This window comes from Arachis ipaensis, chromosome B10 (genome assembly GCF_059453495.1).
Source record: "Arachis ipaensis isolate K30076 ecotype BB chromosome B10, ASM5945349v1, whole genome shotgun sequence".
Lineage (NCBI taxonomy): Eukaryota > Viridiplantae > Streptophyta > Magnoliopsida > Fabales > Fabaceae > Arachis > Arachis ipaensis.
In genome coordinates, this window is record NC_142435.1 from 143,324,933 (window position 1) to 143,344,737 (window position 19,805).

General features: G+C 34.1%; 2 protein-coding genes across 2 annotated transcripts; one reads left to right on the plus strand and one right to left on the minus strand.

The window, feature by feature from the left end:
* The first annotated feature begins 11,977 nt into the window (after window positions 1-11,977).
* On the plus strand, window positions 11,978-15,361 carry LOC107624222 (protein COBRA). Its single transcript, XM_016326703.3, has 6 exons — window positions 11,978-12,277; window positions 12,995-13,074; window positions 13,179-13,635; window positions 13,803-13,962; window positions 14,052-14,323; window positions 14,601-15,361. Exons 1-6 carry the CDS (start codon window positions 12,178-12,180, stop codon window positions 14,888-14,890), a joined length of 1,359 nt encoding a protein of 452 aa, XP_016182189.1. The 5' UTR covers window positions 11,978-12,177; the 3' UTR covers window positions 14,891-15,361.
* Window positions 15,362-15,536: 175 nt separating this feature from the next.
* On the minus strand, window positions 15,537-18,361 carry LOC107624375 (COBRA-like protein 4). Its single transcript, XM_016326873.3, has 6 exons — window positions 18,111-18,361; window positions 17,919-17,998; window positions 17,283-17,739; window positions 16,873-17,020; window positions 16,519-16,796; window positions 15,537-16,018 (listed from the first exon to the last, which is right to left on the minus strand). The coding sequence occupies exons 1-6, from the start codon at window positions 18,160-18,162 to the stop codon at window positions 15,741-15,743; spliced, it is 1,293 nt and encodes a 430-aa protein (XP_016182359.1). The 5' UTR covers window positions 18,163-18,361; the 3' UTR covers window positions 15,537-15,740.
* Between the last annotated feature and the right edge of the window lie 1,444 nt (window positions 18,362-19,805).

Below are 19,805 nucleotides of genomic sequence, written 5' to 3' on the forward strand. Positions count from 1 at the left end.
CCTATGAGATTTTCAAATCACGAATTAAGGAGGTCAGAGCCAAACCCATCATCACACTATTGGAAGAGGTTAGAATGTATGCTATGAGGACAATTGCTAGGAATAAGGTAAAACTTAGGAGCCACATTAAAATTTTACCCCCAATACAGCGTAGTAGGTTGGAGAAGATAAAGAATGAATCAAAGAGTTGAAACCCTGTATGGTCTAGTGACGAAAAGTATGAAAAGTTTGAAGTCATTGGCCACCCAACCAATATGGTAGTTGATTTGGGAGAGAGGCTATGTTCATGTAGTTTTTGGCAACTAAGTAATAGTTAATGAATTTTTTTTGTTACATGATCAAGATTCATCTTATATGATACCATGTTTTGGTTTTCTGATATAAATATATTGATTTATTGCCGGTTGTATCTATTGTAATTCTATGTGCAAGGATGCCTTATATCCATGCTTGTGCTACATTGGCTAGGACTAGAAAACATTTTGATAAATTTTGTCACAAGTGATTGACAACGGATGTATATAATGACACATATACATTCTATTTAGATCCTATTCCTAGTCAAGCAATGTGGGAGAAGTCTCCACACAATAAACCACAAGCTCCGAAATTTAAAAAGATGCCATGAGCATCCAAGAAAAAATGTATAAAGGATGCTGATGAGGGCCTTTATGGAAGCAAGAAGCAAAAGACCAAGATGAAGAGGATTTATAAAAAAGGTTCTTGTTGTTATTGTGGGAAAAAAAGCTTACATAAAAAAAACTGCCGAAAGAGGAAGGTTCAAGAAGTGGCAGCAGCTATGGTTGCTACTGCTAAAGGTAGTAATTCCAACCCTGCTGTTTCTACCATTGTTGCTCTAGTTGTGAACCTTGTCCATGCTATTTCACCTGCTGATATACCATCTCAAGTTGGTGCACCTAATAACAATCCACCTCTAATTCAACACCAAGAAATTCAGCATGAAGGCTAGGCTAAGGTTGAGCTTGGCATGAGTCAACCAATTATGTCTCATAATGAAGACTCTCTACAGATAATGGTATATTTTAAATTATTCCTTAAATTAACTACTATGCCAATTTATTTTTTGTTCAAATTTCACTAACTTCACACTTTTTATAGATGGAGACTAGTGTAGTGCAACATAATGCAATGCCCCAAAGCTTGCAACCAAAAAAATGGTATCTCGACCATCTAGTACCCCACCAGCAACTAATGTACTAGTTGATCCAATGCAAGGTGCATCTTCAGGGACAGCCACACGATTAGCTAGTTTCATGAAATTTGTCCATACTCCTGGATTCAAACCACAAAGAAAAAAGAATTGAATTGTTGATCATTCTGTGTTTGGAAGCTTTATATGTAATAAGGCATTATACTTTTGGATTAGTTACTTTTTGGATTAGTTATCTTGTTTTTCTAAGTTTGCATACCTCTGAAATAATGGCTTTTGGTTAGTTATACTTGGAATGATTCCTTTTGGATAACTTACTTATTTTGTTTGTGTGTTACATCACACAAAACCTTTTAATTGTGTTTGAATTCAGTATCAATGTGAATGTTCTATTAATGAATTATAAAGGAATTAGATGATATTTCTTGTTTGAAATTATTATATTTTATTTTGTTATTTGATTCATATTAACACAGGTGCAATTTTCATTCACTGAGACTTAATACAAAAATACATACAACAATATAAATTATTTTTTTTCAAAATATTCCTACAATTTTAATCTAAACCATCAAATTTGGCTTTTTACCAAAACACATCAGGCCAATCTTCACCATTTCCATAATAACATAGCAACTACAAGCAAATTTATTACAACTAACAAAATCACTCCCAATTTTAAAACCCTAACATCAGATTCCAAACTTCTAATCTTTCAAGCAAAGTTCATCCTCCATTCTTCACTATTTTCATTTTTCAATCTTTTTTTTATGGAATTCATTAACCCAAACAAACAACCCACACCACCTCTTATTAACACTCTGCAAACAGATTCTGTTGAGTTAAAAAATTAACTAAATTAATTAGTGATGACAAACATTATTTTTGGACAAAATAAATAATTAGTGTTGAGTGTTAATAATTATATGTTGCTAATTATTTATTAAATGTTGCAGGCCAAAACCAAGTCTAGGATCCCAAATTGAAATAAAAAATAAAAACATCAAGGCTAATGGGCTGGTTAATCAAGTGGATCCCAAAAGAAACAAAGCCAAAGAAATCAAACGGGTTGCCTAATGGATATCCGATCCAAACCCGATTTGATTTCAGCAAATCCCTCTCACCTACTCTCATAACTCAACGTACACTTTTTCCTCTTGGTCAGAAAACACAGAAGAAAGAGAGAGAGCTTCTTCCACACGCCATTCACAGAAGAAGAAAGAAAGAGAGAGATTAAGCTTGAAAGGCAGATGTCAAATCAGTGAGTTCAAACCAAATCAAGCTTAAGAAAATATTAAAGGTAACCCATTTCCTTTTACATGCATCAGATCTTCTTCTCCTCTTCTCAACTCTCTGCTCAGTCCGAAATGGGATACAAAGGAAAGCTGTTTTCTGTTCTTCACTGCTGTATATCTATGGTCACAAGTGATTCTTGGGGACTGGTGCACGAAATCACAATCACACTTTTGCAATTCCGCACAACTAACCAGCAAGTGCACTAGGTCGTCCAAGTAATACCTTACGTGAGTAAGGGTCGATCCCACGGAGATTGTCGGCTTGAAGCAAGCTATGGTTATCTTGTAACTCTTAGTCAGGATATCAATAATAATTCTCAGTTTTAATTGGAATGAGTAAAAGAACATGGATTAAATAATACTTGTTATGCAGTAATGGAGAACAGGTTGAGGTTTTGGAGATGTTCTGTCTTCTGAATTTCTGCTTACCTATTGTCTTCTTCTTCACGAACGCAGGTCTCCTTTCATGGCAAGCTGTATGTTGGTGGATCACCGTTGTCAATGGCTACCAGCCGTCCTCTCAGTGAAAAGGGTCCATGTACATGGCTAATCATCTGTCGGTTCTCACTAATGTTGGAATAGGATCCATTGATCCTTTTGCACACTATCACTGCGCCCAGCATTCATGAGTTTGAAGTTCGTCACAGTCATCCCTTCCCGGATCCTACTCAGAATACCACAGACAAGGTTTAGACTTTTCGGATCTCAGAAATGCTGCCAATTGATTCTAGCTTATACCACGAAGACTCTGATCTCACTGATTTGAATGCTCTGTTGTCAGGAGAGGCAGTCAAACTCGTGAACCAGGAACCCAAGAGATATACATTCAATCTAAGGTAGAACGGAAGTGGTTGTCAGGCACGCGTTCGTAGGTTGAGAATGGTGATGAGTGTCACGGATCATCACATTCGTCATGTTGAAGTACGAATGAATATCTTAGAATAGAAACAAGCGTGATTGAATGAGAAATAGTAGTAATTGCATTAATCCATCGAGACACAGCAGAGCTCCTCACCCCCAACCATGGAGTTTAGAGACTCATGCCGTAGAAGATACAAAATTCAGATGTGAAATGTCACGAGGTACATAGTAAGTCTCTAAAAGTAGTTTTTATACTAAACTAGTGACCTAGGTTTACAGAAAATGAGTAAACTAAGATAGATAGTGCAGAAATCCACTTCCGGGGCCCACTTGGTGTGTGTTTGGGCTGAGCATTGAAGCTTTCACGTGCATAGGCTGCTCCTGGCGTTTAACTCCAGCTTTTGTGCCAGTTTGGGCGTTTAACTCCAACTTTTATGCTAGTTCTGGCGTTTAACTCCAGAATAGGGTAGAGACTTGGCGTTAAACGCCAGTTTGTATGATCTCAACTCAGACAAAGTATGGACTATCATATATTGCTGCAAAGCCCAGGATGTCTACTTTCCAACGCAATTGAGAGCACGCCAATTGGGCTTCTGTAGCTCTAGAAAATTCATTTCGAGTGTAGGGAGGTCAGAATCCAACAGCATCTGCAGTCCTTTTTCAGCCTCTGAATCTGATTTTTGCTCAGGTCCCTCAATTTCAGCCAGAAAATACCTGAAATCATAGAAAAATACACAAACTCATAGTAAAGTCCAAAAATGTAATTTTTGCATAAAAACTAATAAAAATATACTAAAAAGTAGCTAGATCCTACTAAAAACTATATGAAAATACCCCCAAAAAGCGTATAAAATATCCGCTCATCATAACACCAAACTTAAACTGTTGCTTGTCCTCAAGCAACTAGACAACTAAAATAGGATAGAAAGAAAATCAAAAGGTAATAACATCTCAGAGTTTTATATGAAGCTCAAATTCTCATTAGATGAGCGGGACTAGTAGCTTTTTGCTTCTGAACAGTTTTGACACCTCAATTTATCCTTTGAAATTCAGAATGATTGACATCTATAGGAACTCAGAATTCAGATAGTGTTATTGATTCTCCTAGTTTAGTGTGTTGATTCTTGAACACAGCTACTTTATGAGTCTTGGCCGTGGCCCTAAGCACTTTGTTTTTTAGTATTACCACCGGATACATAAATGCCACAGACACATAACTGGGTGAACCTTTCCAGATTGTGACTTAGCTTTGCTAAAGTCCCCAGTTAGAGGTGTCCAGAGTTCTTAAGCACACTCTTTTTGCTTTGGACCACGACTTTAACCGCTCAGTCTCAAGTTTTTCACTTGACACCTTCACGCCACAAGCACATGGTTAGGGACAGCTTGGTTTAGCCGCTTAGCCGCTTAAAAATAAATTGTTTTATTTTTTTGAAATTGAAATTGAAAGATGATAATTTGTAACATGTTTTTGCAAGAAATTTTGGATGGAACCATGAAAACTTGAAAAAATTTTGAGTTGGAAACAAAACTTCCTCCCCTCCACATTCCTGGCGTTAAACGCCCAGAATGGCACTCATTCTGGCGTTTAACGCCCATTTGTTGCTTCTTTTGGGCGTTTAACGCCCAGAAAGGTATCTTTACTGGCGTTTAACGCCCAAAATATCCCTTATTGGCGTTTTTGTGCCAGTGAGCTCATTTTCTCTGCTTTATGCTCAGAATTCTTCTGTAACTCTGTAAACTCCTGCAATTGATAATTAACCTTGAAGATAATTTATATCAAACTCCTATAATTATTATTTGAAGAGGTAATGACCAAATCAGTACCCGAAAGATTCAAACGCTGACATTTTGGTACCTCACTATTGTTATTGACAAAATGGTCCTTAAAAGATTTTAAAATTTGACAAGCGTATCCACGAGTTCACCGGAGCACATTTCCGGCAAGCACGGTGCTGACATGGCCACTGCGTTTTGATGACATGGCAAATACCTCCCCCAACCCTAATTCTTCTCCTTCTCCTTCCCCCTCCCCAACGCACTCCCCCCCTTCCCCTTCCTGAATGCATTCTCCCCCCTCCCCAACCCTAATCCTTCCCTCCCACTCTCTAACCCTAATTTTTCTCCTTCTCCTTCCCCCTCCCCAACGCACTCCCCCCTTCCCCTTCCTGAATACATTCTCCCCCCTCCCCAACCCTAATTCTTCCCTCCCCCTCTCTAACCCTAATTCCCCATCTCCAACGCACTTCCCCCCTCCTCAGTCCAAAATCCCCCTTTCTAAACCCTAATCCCCTTCCCTTGCCTCTTTGAATTCTAATCCTCTTTCCAACACAGTGTCTCATACTCTCAACTCACTCTCCCCCAAAACAGCAGTAGAGCTCAACCTTCTCAGTCTTACAGAGCCAGTGTCATCGACACCGCACTGTCGCCATCTCATCGTCGGGTCTTCTGCGTCCGCCAGTGTCTCCTTCGTAGCATTGCGTTGTCTGCACGCCTTCACCGCTGTCGCCTTCACTGCTTGTATCTGCTTGTTGCTAGCCCCCAGTTGTTGCCATGCTTCCTCTGTCTGGGTTCCATCTTGGTGTCTGTATTAAGTTTTATTTTATTTTATTTTATTTTATTTTATTTTGATTATTGTATATGAATTTGTTTCTGAGTTTTATTGTGATTAATCTTTTTGAATGATAATTTAACCTAAAAATTTGGGACAATTCATGATTTGGGGCAACTCTGTTGATGTTGAGGTTGTTGTTGCTGTGAATGGTGGTGTTGAGGGAGGGAGAGGGAAGTGTGTGTTGGAGGGGGGAGTGGTGGAGAGAGAGAGAGAGTGGTGGAGGTTGTTGTTGCTGTTGATGTTAAAGTTGTTGTTGCTGTGAATGGTGGTGTTGAGGGAGGAAGGAAAAGTGTACGTTGGGGAGGGGCTTGTGATGCGGCGGGGACTGCGATTAGGGAGAAGTGTGCGTTGGGGATGGGGGCTGCGATAGGGAGGGAGAGGGAAGGGGAGGGAGTGTGCGTTGGGGAGGGAACTTTGGGGGTGGTTTGCCAAGTCACCAAAACACGGTGGCCACATCAGCACTGTGCTTGCCGGAAATGTGCTCCGGTGAACTCGTGGGTACGCTTGTCAAATTTTAAAATCTTTTAAGGACCATTTTGTCAATAACAATAGTGAGGTACCAAAATGTCAGCGTTTGAATTTTTCGGGTACTGATTTGGTCATTACCTCTTATTTGAATAACAAATAAACTTTGCTAATGGCTGGGTTGCTTCCCAGCAAGCGCTTCTTTATTGTCTTTAGCTGTACCTTACTGAGCTTTTAATCTAGTCTCAGCTTTGAGCATTCTTGCTCAACATTGCCTTCAAGATAATGCTTGACTCTCTGTCCATTAATAATGAACCTCTTATTAGAATCAATATCTTGAAGCTCCACATAGCCATATGGTGACACACTTGTAATCACATATGGTCCCTTCTACCGGGATTTCAGTTTCCCGGAGAACAATCTGAGCCTAGAGTTGAACAGCAGAACCTTCTCTTGGCTCAAAGACTCTGGATGACAGTTTCTTGTCATGCCACCTTTTTGCTTTTTCCTTGTAAATTTTTGAACAGAGACAGAGAAGTTTGTTGGGGCAAATGGATGAGGAATAGGGTCAGGGTCAGGGTCACTGATTTTGAAGATTTCAAGGCCGTTCAAGAAAGGGTCGCCGACCAATGTGTCTGGTGAAGGATGGAATTGGAACAAAACGAATCAGTGAAATTATGAAGAATTCATGAGGTGAGGCCATTATATATATTGTTCCGATTGCCGGTAGTTACTAGGAAGAAAGAAAGCTTGAAAGTACTGGGCAAGTAGTAAAATAATGTATGTGATTGTGACCCTAGTGATACCCTAATTCCGTTATTTGACTAGTTCAATTTTTCAAAGATTATTAATGGTCATATATGTTTTACTTTTGGAAACACACTTACTGGCTATATAAAAAAGATTAATAAAATATGAGAAAAAAATGTTTATCACTTAAATAAAAGAAAATGTAGTCACCAAAAAAAATAAAAGAAAATGTACATAAAAAAAAATATACAAACAATAATATAAATATCATTTCACTTTGAAAATGTGTGCAACGACTGGCTCATAAGCTTCATGAAACGTGGATTGGTAGTAAAATATTAAAATGCAAGATAAAAGCATATTGGTAACATAGCTCATGTTTGATTTGATGGAGTAGTAGTTGTACGTAGTGTTTAATTCAGAGAGAGAATATTATTACTTATTAGTACTTTGGTTTGGGTAAGAAGACGACATATATATCAAGACTCAAGAGGCATATAAACACACTATTTTTAGTCAAGTCAGTAAGATTATTAAAACTGAAAGCTCTATCTGGTTTCTTTGGTTCTTGCTTGGAAGCTAGGAAACCGTAATATACTAATATCAACGTCTAGAAAATTAAACTGGCGTACAGGAAGGGTGGTGAAGAAGACTATTAATGCCATGCTTGATTGAGACCTTATCAAATTTCAGTATAGTGAGAGTATAAAAAAACACTAATCAAAACTTTTAAACTCCAAAATTTAGTTTAATGGTGGTGGTGCATGAAGAGTATTCTTTACTTTTTAGTTAATTATTCTTCTTTCTATTCTTTAGTTACATGCATATTTGGATATTAAGGATGAAATGGGATAAATTAAATAACTTCATAATGCGATTTTTATTTCTTGAATATGTTGCTTTTCAGTTTTTTTTTTTCTTTCATTTTTTTCACCATGAATGTCATCTTTCTCAGCAGCCTTACTCATGCAGCCATGCTTGTTTTCTTATCAAATTCATTTGCAACCCACCCACAGCATCACACATTTGCTTATCAATTTCATTAGTAATAGTTAGCTCTTCAGGGTGCCGCAAAGTGGTGTTTCAATGTATAAACTCCACCCAAAAAATCTTATGATAGTGTTTGCATCGTATTTTATTTTATTTTTTTTTACATCTCCTCCTACAGAATCTCAATTCTCATGCTTTCACATCCTAAGTTATTTCTACTTCCAAGAACATTCTCGGCAATTTTTTTTTTCAAAAAAAAAAAACTAACGATTGGTACTTCCAGATTGAGAACTCCAAATGGTACCTGGATTTTCACCAGTGGTAGCTTCAATGGTCGCATGTCTCGTTCCAATTATAATTTGATCTCTAACGTTTCAAAAGTCCTATTTTAACACAAAAAGTTAAGTTTTAAATAGATTTAACATTGTCCTACTATTAAATTTGACTCGAATGATTAACAGAAAAAAATTTTAAATTAATGATCATTAGTAGATTGATTTTACTTACTTATTCAAATTGAATGTATTATTGACTTTTAAATATACTAATTATTAGTGCAAATTTAACTGTGAGACAACATTAAATTCCTTTAAAATCTTTTGAGACTGAAATAGAGCATTTTGAAACGTTAAGGATCAAATTAAAATTTGTCTTAAATATTAGAGATTAAAATAGTACTTTATCCTATAATATACATGTAGGAATATAAAAAAATACAATTTACCCACAAAAATATCAGTCGCCAAAATTAATCACTATGTATTTATATATAAATATATGTATAATTTAACTTACTTTTAATATATATTTTATATTTTAAATATTCTATTTTAGTAGTACATTTTAATTCAATACAATTGCTATGTTGATATGTGTATGGCTGTATGCTATATCAGAGTTTAAGAACATCACAAAACAACCATGAGCAGTAGAGCACATTACTAGAAAGCCATAAACAAAAACAACCATCAAAATTAAGTTCTTATATATAAAATTTGAGTAAAGTATCAATTCGATCCCTATCCATTTCCTAAAATGACAAGACGATCCTTAATCAAAAATACGTTCGATTACGGTTCCTGACCCTGTATTCTGTCTTTCAATCCGGTCTTTCTGTCAGTTTTCTGGCGAAAATTTGACGGAAATTGCTGACGTGTCAGGTTAAAAAATGGACAGGAACCTAATTGTCTCTAAATTTAAATTGGTTAGGGTTTATTTGTCCTTATTATTCTTTAAACAATATTTTTAATTATATTTTTATTCATTATATTAATATTCTTTTTTTAATAAAGAAGTACAAACTAATTAATAAATTATTCAAATTTAAAAATATCATTTATTATGAAACCAAATAAATAATTTTTAAATATATAAATAATAAACATTAAAATTCAGTTAATACATTAATAATAATAACCCTATGATATACTATTAGTATTATAACTAATGAACACATTATTTGATATATAGTAAACTTTTTTTTTACTAGTAACAAATTTAATTTTTTATCTCTTTAAACTAAATTAATAATTCTATTATGTTTCATTTCATTTAGTATTAGTAGCTTACTCATAGTGTATTTTAGTGTAAAGATATCAAATAGAATTATTAATTTAGTTTAAAGAGATAAAAAATTAAATTTGTTATTAGTCAAAAAAAAGTTTACTATATATTAAATAATGTGTTCATTAGTTTTCACTTTATTGTAAAAATGAGCTAGATCATAATACTAATAGTATATCATTGGGTTATTATTATTAATGTATTAACTGAATTTTAATGTTTATTATTTATATATTTAAAAATTATATTTAAAAATTATTTATTTGGTTTCATAATAAATGATATTTTTAAATTTGAATAATTTATTAATTAGTTTGTGCTTATTTATTAAAAAAAGAACATTAATATAATGAATAAAAAAATAATTAAAAAATATTATTTAAAGAATAATACGGATAAATAAATTCCTAACCAATTTAAATTTAGAGATAACTAGGTCCTGTCCATTTTTTAACCTGATACGTCAGCAATTTCTATCGAGTTTTCACCGGAAAACTGACAGAAGGACCGGGTTAGCAGACGGAGTACAGGGTCAAGAACCGTAATGAAACGTATTTTTGGTTAAGAGTCGTCTTGTCATTTTGGGAAATGGAGAGGACCGAGTTGATACTTTACTCATAAAATTTCAAAATATTGAATAAGTTAACATCCACAATTTGTGCGTATTTATGACTCTTTCTTAAACAAATTAATTAAGGAAACAAATACACATAACTACATAAGAGTGACAAATAAAAGCCAGAAGTGTGCGTAGCATGTAAAATGGACTCAATTAGTCCAAAAAAGCCTTAGAAGCTTCCACAGACGCCCTTCCTCAGTTTCCCACCTCCTCAGAAAGTCCCAACATCTCTTTTGATGTATGTAGTTAGAACTTAGCAGCAGTGAACCCAAATTTTTCTAATTTATTCCAACAATTGGTTTAAAATAAATAAAGTGAAATATGAAATCTAGCTGGCATATGGTTGTCCTATTCCCATGCCATTATATACCACCGTATGCTTGCTTTCGTAAAACTTCACAAAACGGCTAGGATTTTTTTCCTTATTCATTTATTATTTAGTGATACTATTTTAGTTCTAAGATTTTATCATGGTTGTTAGAATTAATTTCCTATATTTGTCGTTCTCACTCGGGCTTAAAGAAATAATAAATAAAGCAATAAAAAAAGTAGGATTCAATTTTTAAATTTTAACTTAAAAACAATTTTTCATTTTGTTTGTGGCACTTCACAAAGCAAGTTTTCAAAATAATCATAGGCTTTGTAACATGGCTATTCATAAATTTTGAAAATATGTGCAGAGTTTAGAAAAAACAGAGTATGCGTTGACTGTCGATTGATGGTTGACTACTCTTGCACATAAAGTAACAAGACAATCATAGTCCGAGATGCCAAGTGTGGTTAGGCATGAGGGTAAGAACACTTGGGTCCAAAGCATAAACAGAAATAATGGGACGAAGATATAGACAACGCTACATGTAACTATGCAACATTTATGTCTGATTTTTTATTGAAGAATTTTTATCGGTGTTCAATCATTTTTAACCGTTAATCTTAATGTAAAAAGCAAAAGAAAAAAAAAGGGGCCTCTAATCCTTTTTGCTAATCATAGGAAAGTTGGTGAAACCAAAAGCAAAAATCACTTCGTTAAGAAACCAAGAAATCCACAAACTTAGGCACTAGGCTTTAAGAAACTTTCGGAAGCCGAATTCTCTTTACAGTGGGAACTTTACATTACAACAATTAGAAGTGATAGGAATAAGCAAGTTTTGTAATTTATAATTAATAATTAGTCATTATTAATATTTTTAATAATATAAAATTATATCTAATAATATAAAATTATTTATTATTTTGTTGATTAAATATTAGTCAAATTATAATAAAAATACTAATTTTTTAGACTTTTTTTACAAAAATACAACTCATAATCTCTTTCTTATACAACTCTTGTCTTTTATATATGTATTTTTCTTGTACACACCAAAATAGTTTTTAAAAAAATAGTAATAAAAACTATAAAAAATATTTAATATTAAAAAATATAAACAACAAAAAATACTATCAACATATAAAATATTAATTAAGTGATTATAACTAATATGATTGATAAAAAAATACTAATAAACAAATAAAAATAAATATAAATAATGTTAAATAAAACCAGTCTTATTCTTACAAGAATACAAGTATCATTTTTCCATTTCTCATAGTATATGCCAACTGGCCCCCCAAATTAGAACAAGTCAGCATGAGCCGCGTCTTTTTTTTCCACTGACACACACTCTCTCTCCTTCCACTTTCTCTCTCCTATGTTCTTTTTCTGTTCCCTTTTCATAGTGTTTTTTTTTTTATATCACAGAACTTATAAACCAAGTGATCATAGCTCATACGACATATATATAAGACACAACAACTCAGTTCAACACAATCCTAACATTCGTAACATTCATTCCCTTTTTCACCGTTCAAAATGTTGTCTTCTTCCGTTGCCAAATTCCGATTCTTCATCAAACCGCCTCCATGCATTTTGCTCTTCTTCCTTCTGTCTTTCACTTCCTTCACTTCAACAGGTTCCTGCACTCATGCTTTTCTTTTTTTTTTTTTCTCGTTAAATTTTTAGAACTTTTTCATTGGATATGTGTTCTTGTGGTTTAACGGATTGTTCGGTAATCCAGTTTTTCTCATTTTGCCTCGTGCATGATGGCGTGTACCTTACGCTCTGTTACTCGACTTTTGAGATTGATGCTGAATTTTCTCCTTTGAATTTGTTGAAAAAGTGAAAAGTTTGCTTTGCAATATTATTATTATTATTATTATTATTATTATTATTATTATTATTTGGTTGATGCCAACGGTTTTGATAGAAAACACTGCCAATTGCTTCCTCTGTTCAATCTTTCTTGCTATCAAAATTTTGGTATCAAACGATGAAACTGATATTCTGATTATCTATATATCGATCTTATACTAATTAAGTGCTAAGATGATAATTAACCGATATTAAATTGAATTTTCGTAGGGTCAACAGTTGAATAAGTAACTGATGGTACTAATTTCAGCTTTAACTTCAGTTATTCATATATGAACGCCCTTACTAATACAGATATCTTTCTTACATGGGAAGGTTGAAAGTTGAAACCATTCCATGGAAATTGAGTGTGTAAAAGTGAAGTTGTACCTATTTTCACTTTATTGATTCAATGTTAGTATGTGATGTGAAGACTTAAGGTTCAATGATTACTTCTAGTAAAGTTGTTTGATTTTCGATTCGACATTTTGTCTTTCAGAAGCATATGATGTGCTTGATCCAAACGGAAATATTACAATCAGATGGGATATTATAAGCTGGACACCAGATGGTTATGTTGTAAGTATATTCTTTTAGAATTATACATGGTTTTGAAATGATTTCATTTATTTTTGTTCTGGTAGAAGCTTGATCTTGCTAAAACACAATTGAGTCTACTGCAGGCTGTTGTTACATTAAACAATTTCCAGCAATACCGTCACATCTCGGCGCCAGGGTGGTCGCTAGGGTGGACATGGGCAAAGAAAGAGGTAATATGGAGCATGATGGGAGGGCAGACTACCGAACAAGGCGATTGCTCGAAATTCAAGACAACCCCACCACATTGCTGTAAAAAGGACCCAACCGTTGTAGATTTACTTCCTGGAACACCATACAATCAACAAATTGCAAATTGTTGCAAAGGAGGTGTACTCAGCTCATGGGGACAGGATCCGGCAAATGCCATTGCATCATTTCAAATCAGTGTTGGTAGAGCTGGAACCTCTAACAAAACAGTCAGGGTGCCCAAGAACTTCACCTTGAAAGCACCGGGACCGGGTTATACCTGTGGGCCGGGAAAAATTGTTCAACCTACTCAATTCTTAACAGGAGATAAAAGAAGAAGGACTCAAGCTCTCAGTAAGTTAATATAATATGCTCTAGTTCATTAGTTGTTTTATTGTTACCATTATCAAAATCATGCAATCTGGTAATAGTTCTTTGATTAAATCTAAAACTTGCTTTCTAGTTAACTGTTAGCAATACTTTTGACCTTACTATTTCTTATATTTCTCTGTGTATTGCAGTGACATGGAATGTGACATGCATGTATTCACAATTTCTAGCTCAGAAAACTCCCAGTTGCTGTGTTTCACTCTCATCTTTCTATAATGATACCATTGTACCCTGCCCGACATGTTCGTGTGGCTGCCAGGGAAACTCTTCTCAATCCGGGAACTGTGTAGAGTATGTGTTTACTCCTTGTATTGCGATTTCCTTCGAAACAGAAATGAATATTTCACACTAAGATATGTTCTTTCTCTTTATGTTTACAGTCCAGATAAACCGCATTTGGCATCGGTTGTTGCTAACCCTGCAAAGAGTTCCCCTTTCGTTCAATGTACTCGCCATATGTGTCCTGTCCGAGTTCATTGGCATGTTAAGCTTAACTACAAGGAGTACTGGCGTGTGAAGGTCACTATTACTAATTTCAATTACAAGATGAACTATACAGATTGGAACTTGGTTATTCAACACCCGAATTTCGACAATTTGACTCAGCTTTTTAGTTTTAACTACAAGTCATTGACACCCTATGGCACAATAAGTAAGTATTATCCTTTGTTCTAAGCTTTCTTCTTTTAAAAAACTAAATAAAAAGAAAAAAGAAAACCTTCAAGGACAAGCAATCTTTCAGACATGAGGCACCAATTATTATAGAGGGAGGGATTGTGAAAGTTTGTGTTATATTCAAAATTATCTAGTCCTAATCACTGAATGAGCAACAAATATCTCTCATTATTCATCATAGAATATCAAATCCTTTTTACTCCTTACCTTTTTCTAGAAGCATGTGAATTACTGATATGAATTGCTTTAAACAGATGATACAGCATTGCTATGGGGAATTAAGTTCTACAATGATTTGCTAATGGAAGCCGGTCCGGAAGGTAATGTACAATCAGAGCTACTCTTCCGAAAGGATAAATCAACTTTTACTTTCGACAAAGGTTGGGCGTTTCCTCGGAGGATCTATTTCAATGGTGACAACTGTGTGATGCCACCACCTGATGCTTATCCGTGGCTGCCAAATGCCAGTTCCCGGCAAGAGGTTTCCTTGCTAGCTTTAGTGCTGGCTTCCTTTGTAGCCTTGGCATTGTGTGCATATGCTTAATGTTCATATTCATGACCATCGGAAACTCAACTTCGCCACCAAAATTATCAGTCTGACTAGTTTTGATGCAAATTTGGAATATCAATTGGGAATTTGATCAGATACAGAGATTGACATGCAGTAAAAAATTCAAGATTAGTTCAGGACTCATGATTTAGTTTCCAACTTTAAGCATATTGGTGGTTGAATGTTGCTGCTGTGGTGTCGTTTCGATAGTGGTGAAGACTCAGTTATCTTCATGTGAGTTTCTACCTTCGGTAGTATGGATTCACCTCTTCATTGAGTTCGAGTATGGCGAGATTGTGTTTCTATTAATGTGACATGTTGAGCATTTAGTGTACCTTTCATGGCAACAAAAGGTAGCTATGATGATTGTACTTCTAAAATACTTTAGTTGTATATATATACTTTTTGTCTAAATGTTGCTACACATATATATATATATATATTTTACATGATCTTGGTTTTTTCTATGCATTCTTAGGATATGTTATGTTGCTGCGTTTAGTGTTTCATTTTCTAAACATGTTTTTTTCCAGTGTTTCTATATTTTTGTTCTAAGACTATTAATATTTTCTGGTAAACAATAAAAAAGGAGATGAATTATTGGTTAAGACATTATAATAGCAGCATCATGAATTCATGATTCAGACAAAAATCATTGTTGGATTATTATATTTAGCATCCCTTTGGTGCTCATCAAGAAACACCTCCATGAATCTGGCTTGGTGTTTTCAAAGAATGACTTAAACATTAAGTTTCATACATAATGTTTATCAAGTTACTTTTAAGTGTACATGGTCTCAAAACTTTTCATAAAACAAAACTATATATGAACCCCACCAATTCATCATAAAACTAGGAAGAATATCAATGATAAAATGAGTGCTGGGAAGGCATTTAGTGTTTGAGGGGAAGAATTAGGGAGGAATGGGTAGGAATCTGGTGGTGGAAGCATGCATTCATCACCATTAAAGTAGACTTTTCTTGGAAATGCCCAACCTTGCTTGAATGTGAATGTGTCTTTGTCCTTCTGAAGAAGCACTTCTGATTGAACATTCCCAGTTGGTCCAGCTTCCATTAATAGGTCATTGAAGTATTTCATGCCAAAGAACATGCCAGTGTCATCTACATACAAAAAATGAGAACACGTGTGAATAACTATTCTCAAAATTATTAGTCTGAGAAATGTTATTTGAACAATTAAAATCGGTTGTCCATTTTTCAAATAACACAAATTTAGTAGTTATCAATTAAGATGTGATATTGGATAAAAAAATAATATATACAATACACTAATACAATAACCTTTAAAATGTTCTTTTTGTAGGAATAATTTTAAAAGATTAGGAAACGGCTGTACAAATGTATACAAAATAAAAGATTATAATTACATAGAAAAGGTTTACTAAAAAATAGAAATAATTGACACAGACAAATTTATCTTAAATTTTTTGAATAACAAAACTTGGAACATATCATATATTCACTGCGAAGGAATTTTAGAGATATAAAAATATTAATGTGCTGTGAATGTAAAAGCATGTTATGAGGATATTAGTGGTTCATATATAGATTATCAAATTGTGAAACAATGAAAAAAGAATTTATTAGCTGAGACTACTCACTTATGGAAGCATAGGGAAGTATAGGCTTGTAATCAAAGCTGAAAACTTGTGTGACATTGTTGAGATTTGGATGCTGAATTGCAAGAGTCCAGAGGGAATAGTTCATCCGGTAATTGAAATTTGTTATGGCAATCTTGACTCGCCAATAGTCCTTATAGTTTTGCTTCACATGCCAATGCACCCTTATTGGACACATATGATGAGTGCACTGCATCAATGGTTCATTGTCTTTCTTTGGAGTGTGAACACCAACCATGCTCAGAATTTTAGAGTCACTCCTGCATGCACCATAGCAACCGTTATATAATCACATAATATGTTAATAGCATAAACTGTTTTGCAATAGTGACTTACTTGACACAATTCCTTTTGTTCTGGCAGCCACATGCACAAGAGGGACAAGGGGTAATAGTTTCATTGTAGAAGGATGACAAAGATACACAACAAGCAGGGTTCTTTCTTGCTAGAAATTGTGAGTATGTGCAGGTAACATTCCATGTCACTGCATAAGAGACAACAAATGAAACATCAGAATTCTTGCTTAAGTAAATTTTCATAGAAAGTGAAAAAAAATACGAAATCGTTTGGTTTGTATTTTCATTTTCAGTATTTTTTGTTTTCATAATTTCGCAAAGAAAAATAAGAAAACCGGAGGTAGAAACAGAAAAACAGAATTTTATTGTTTTCACTATTTTCTCTTTTTCCGTCTTGAAAGTTCTGAAAATAGAAAGTACTAAAAATAAAAACAGAGTTTGAGAACTTACTCAGGGCTTGAGTCTTGCGGCGCTTGTCCGGAGTAAGAAAAGTGGTGGAAGGAACAACCTTGGCCCGGCCACAAGTGTATCCCGGTCCGGGAGCCAAGAGAGTGAAGTTCTTGGGGAGTTTAACCGTCTTGTTGGAGGTACCGGCTTGGCCAACACTTATTTGGAATGAAGAGATAGCCTGTGAAGGATCTTGGCCCCATGCGGCAACAACTCCACCCTTACAACAATTTGTGAATTGCTGGTTGTAAGGGACACCAGGGAGCAAGTCCACAACTGTTGGGATTTTCTTGCAGCAGTGAGGTATGTTCCCTTTGAACTTTGAGCAGTCACCTTGCTCTGTTGTTTGAGCTCCTATCATAGACCATATCACTTCTTTCTTTGCCCATGTCCATCCCAGGGTCCATCCAGGGTTCATTAAGTGCCGGAACATTTGGAAGTTGTACAACGTTACGTCCGCCTGATGGTCGGAAAAAATGCAGCATAGACAGTTTAGTCAAATATGTCAAACCATGTAACAGTTTTCGCCATTTGTCTTTACACCAAGACAACTTATTAAAGATTGTACTTGTTTATTTTGAAATTTTATATGGCTAATAAGAAAACATGAAAAGAATTAGAAATGCAATTTGTACTTACAACATAGCCATCTGGAGTCCAAGACACTATATCCCATTTGATTGTTACATTCCCATTTGGATCCAAAGGATCATAAGCACCTATGATAAATTAAAAAACAAAAATGACAAATGAGCTAAATATAATGTTTGTATGTGAAACCAAAACAAAATAAAAAGATAAACGTTGCATGGTATGATATCTAATTCTAACCTGCATTGGAGAACAACACAATTACACAAAGAACTAAGATGACAAGCCTCATTGCCTATGTGATATGTTATCAATTAACTAATTAACTAAGCAAACTTTCACCAATGTTAGAACTTGGAACATAGCTTCAACTAAGTAACCAAATTATGGAAAATGCTAATGGTATTGGATGTATAGTAGTAGTATTGTAGAGGAAGAGTAGGCTTAGAGGGAATGGAATTCACTGTTGGTGTTGCAGTGATGTCTCACCTAATGGTTGTTACAAAACCTGCACACATTTGTGATTGCTGTTGAAGTTTCCATATCTTGAAGCAACCGCCATGGACCATAGAGAGAACATACATTAGGGATATGTTAAAGAGTGAACATAACATGTCAACCGTTGTTAAGTTTTTTCATTTCTTTGAGTGTTGGAACAAATAAGGCGTGACACCAAGTTATTTGAATTGCATAACCATAAGGATCAAATAAATGGATACGGTGTTTTTTTTGTCTTTATGTTAAAAATATATAGTTGAAGTTTTTGTCTAATTTAAACGTAATTGCTATATGATTTTAAATATCATACTCAGTGTTAAGAAAAGGAAAACCACTAGACAATCAGAATTTCGTCGTCCGAATAATGTGACATTGTTTGTGTCTTTGAATAATAAAAAGTGTATCCTATTACTTCTTATTTTCTTGCGGGTGAAATCGGATTTGTTTTGAGTCGGACCCGATTTTAAATAATGATCGAGTCTATTTTTGAAACTCTTATCTGATCCTAGATCCGTTTAAATTACGTTACTTTTGGCCTTTTGGGCTACACTAAAACCGGGTCTCAACCAGGTGAAGTCCGGATCTTGATAAATTTTATGTCAAAAAATTATGATGCACTCGTTTATAAAAAAGAAAAAAAATACTTGTTACACAGAAGTTGATAATCATACTTGAACTTAAATTTGTCCATAATTTCTAAGTTAATGCTTCTTTGATCTATTTCCTAATTCAACAAATGTGATTAAAAACAAAACATTAAACTTATAATTAATATAACATAATATTGAAATTAATTTAAAACATATATACCTTTTTTAATCTTCTAAAGTGCACATGGGTCGGGATATTCAGGTCGGGTATATATATATATATGGATGCTGTTGCATTTTTTTTGAAAAAATTTATATACAAATTAAATAAAATTATCTTATCTCTATACTAATAGGGAAAAAATATCTTTATCTGAAAAGTGTTACAATATAAATATAAATTAAATAATATAATCATATATATATAAATAATTTAATTTTCACACATTATCAGTGTAAAAGAATTTTATATAAATAATTAATCATATAATTAAGTAATTAATTTTTATATTTTGTTACTTAAAAAGTCATAAAAATACATGAATCTAATTGAATAATTATATAAAACTCTTTAGATAGTATATTAAAATTAAGCTTATATATAAAATCTTTTTTATGCGGATCAAAATGACAAAACTAATATGCATCAAATAAAAAAGAGTCTAGTTTTCTAGCATTTGTCCAATATGTAGCCAATATAAGGAATTATTTAATCTATGCATATCAAAACTCAAAAGTGACTTTCATCAAAAGGCAGTACTAAATTACATTCTTGGTGTTGTGACCACTTTGTTCAATGTTCATATTAGGCAATTTTTGTTCTTTTCATGGAACTTTCCACCTAATT

Coding starts and splice junctions, on each gene's coding strand:
- LOC107624375 (XM_016326873.3), bottom strand. CDS start 18,162: ATGAGGCTTGTCATCTTAGTTCTTTGTGTAATTGTGTTGTTCTCCAAT. Junction 16,797..16,872: donor AACAAAAGGAATTGTGTCAA/GTAAGTCACTAT, acceptor TGGTGCATGCAG/GAGTGACTCTAAAATTCTGA. Junction 16,019..16,518: donor ACTTCCCTATGCTTCCATAA/GTGAGTAGTCTC, acceptor TTTTGTATGTAG/ATGACACTGGCATGTTCTTT.
- LOC107624222 (XM_016326703.3), top strand. CDS start 12,178: ATGTTGTCTTCTTCCGTTGCCAAATTCCGATTCTTCATCAAACCGCCT. Junction 13,075..13,178: donor GGACACCAGATGGTTATGTT/GTAAGTATATTC, acceptor AGTCTACTGCAG/GCTGTTGTTACATTAAACAA. Junction 13,963..14,051: donor CAATCCGGGAACTGTGTAGA/GTATGTGTTTAC, acceptor TTATGTTTACAG/TCCAGATAAACCGCATTTGG.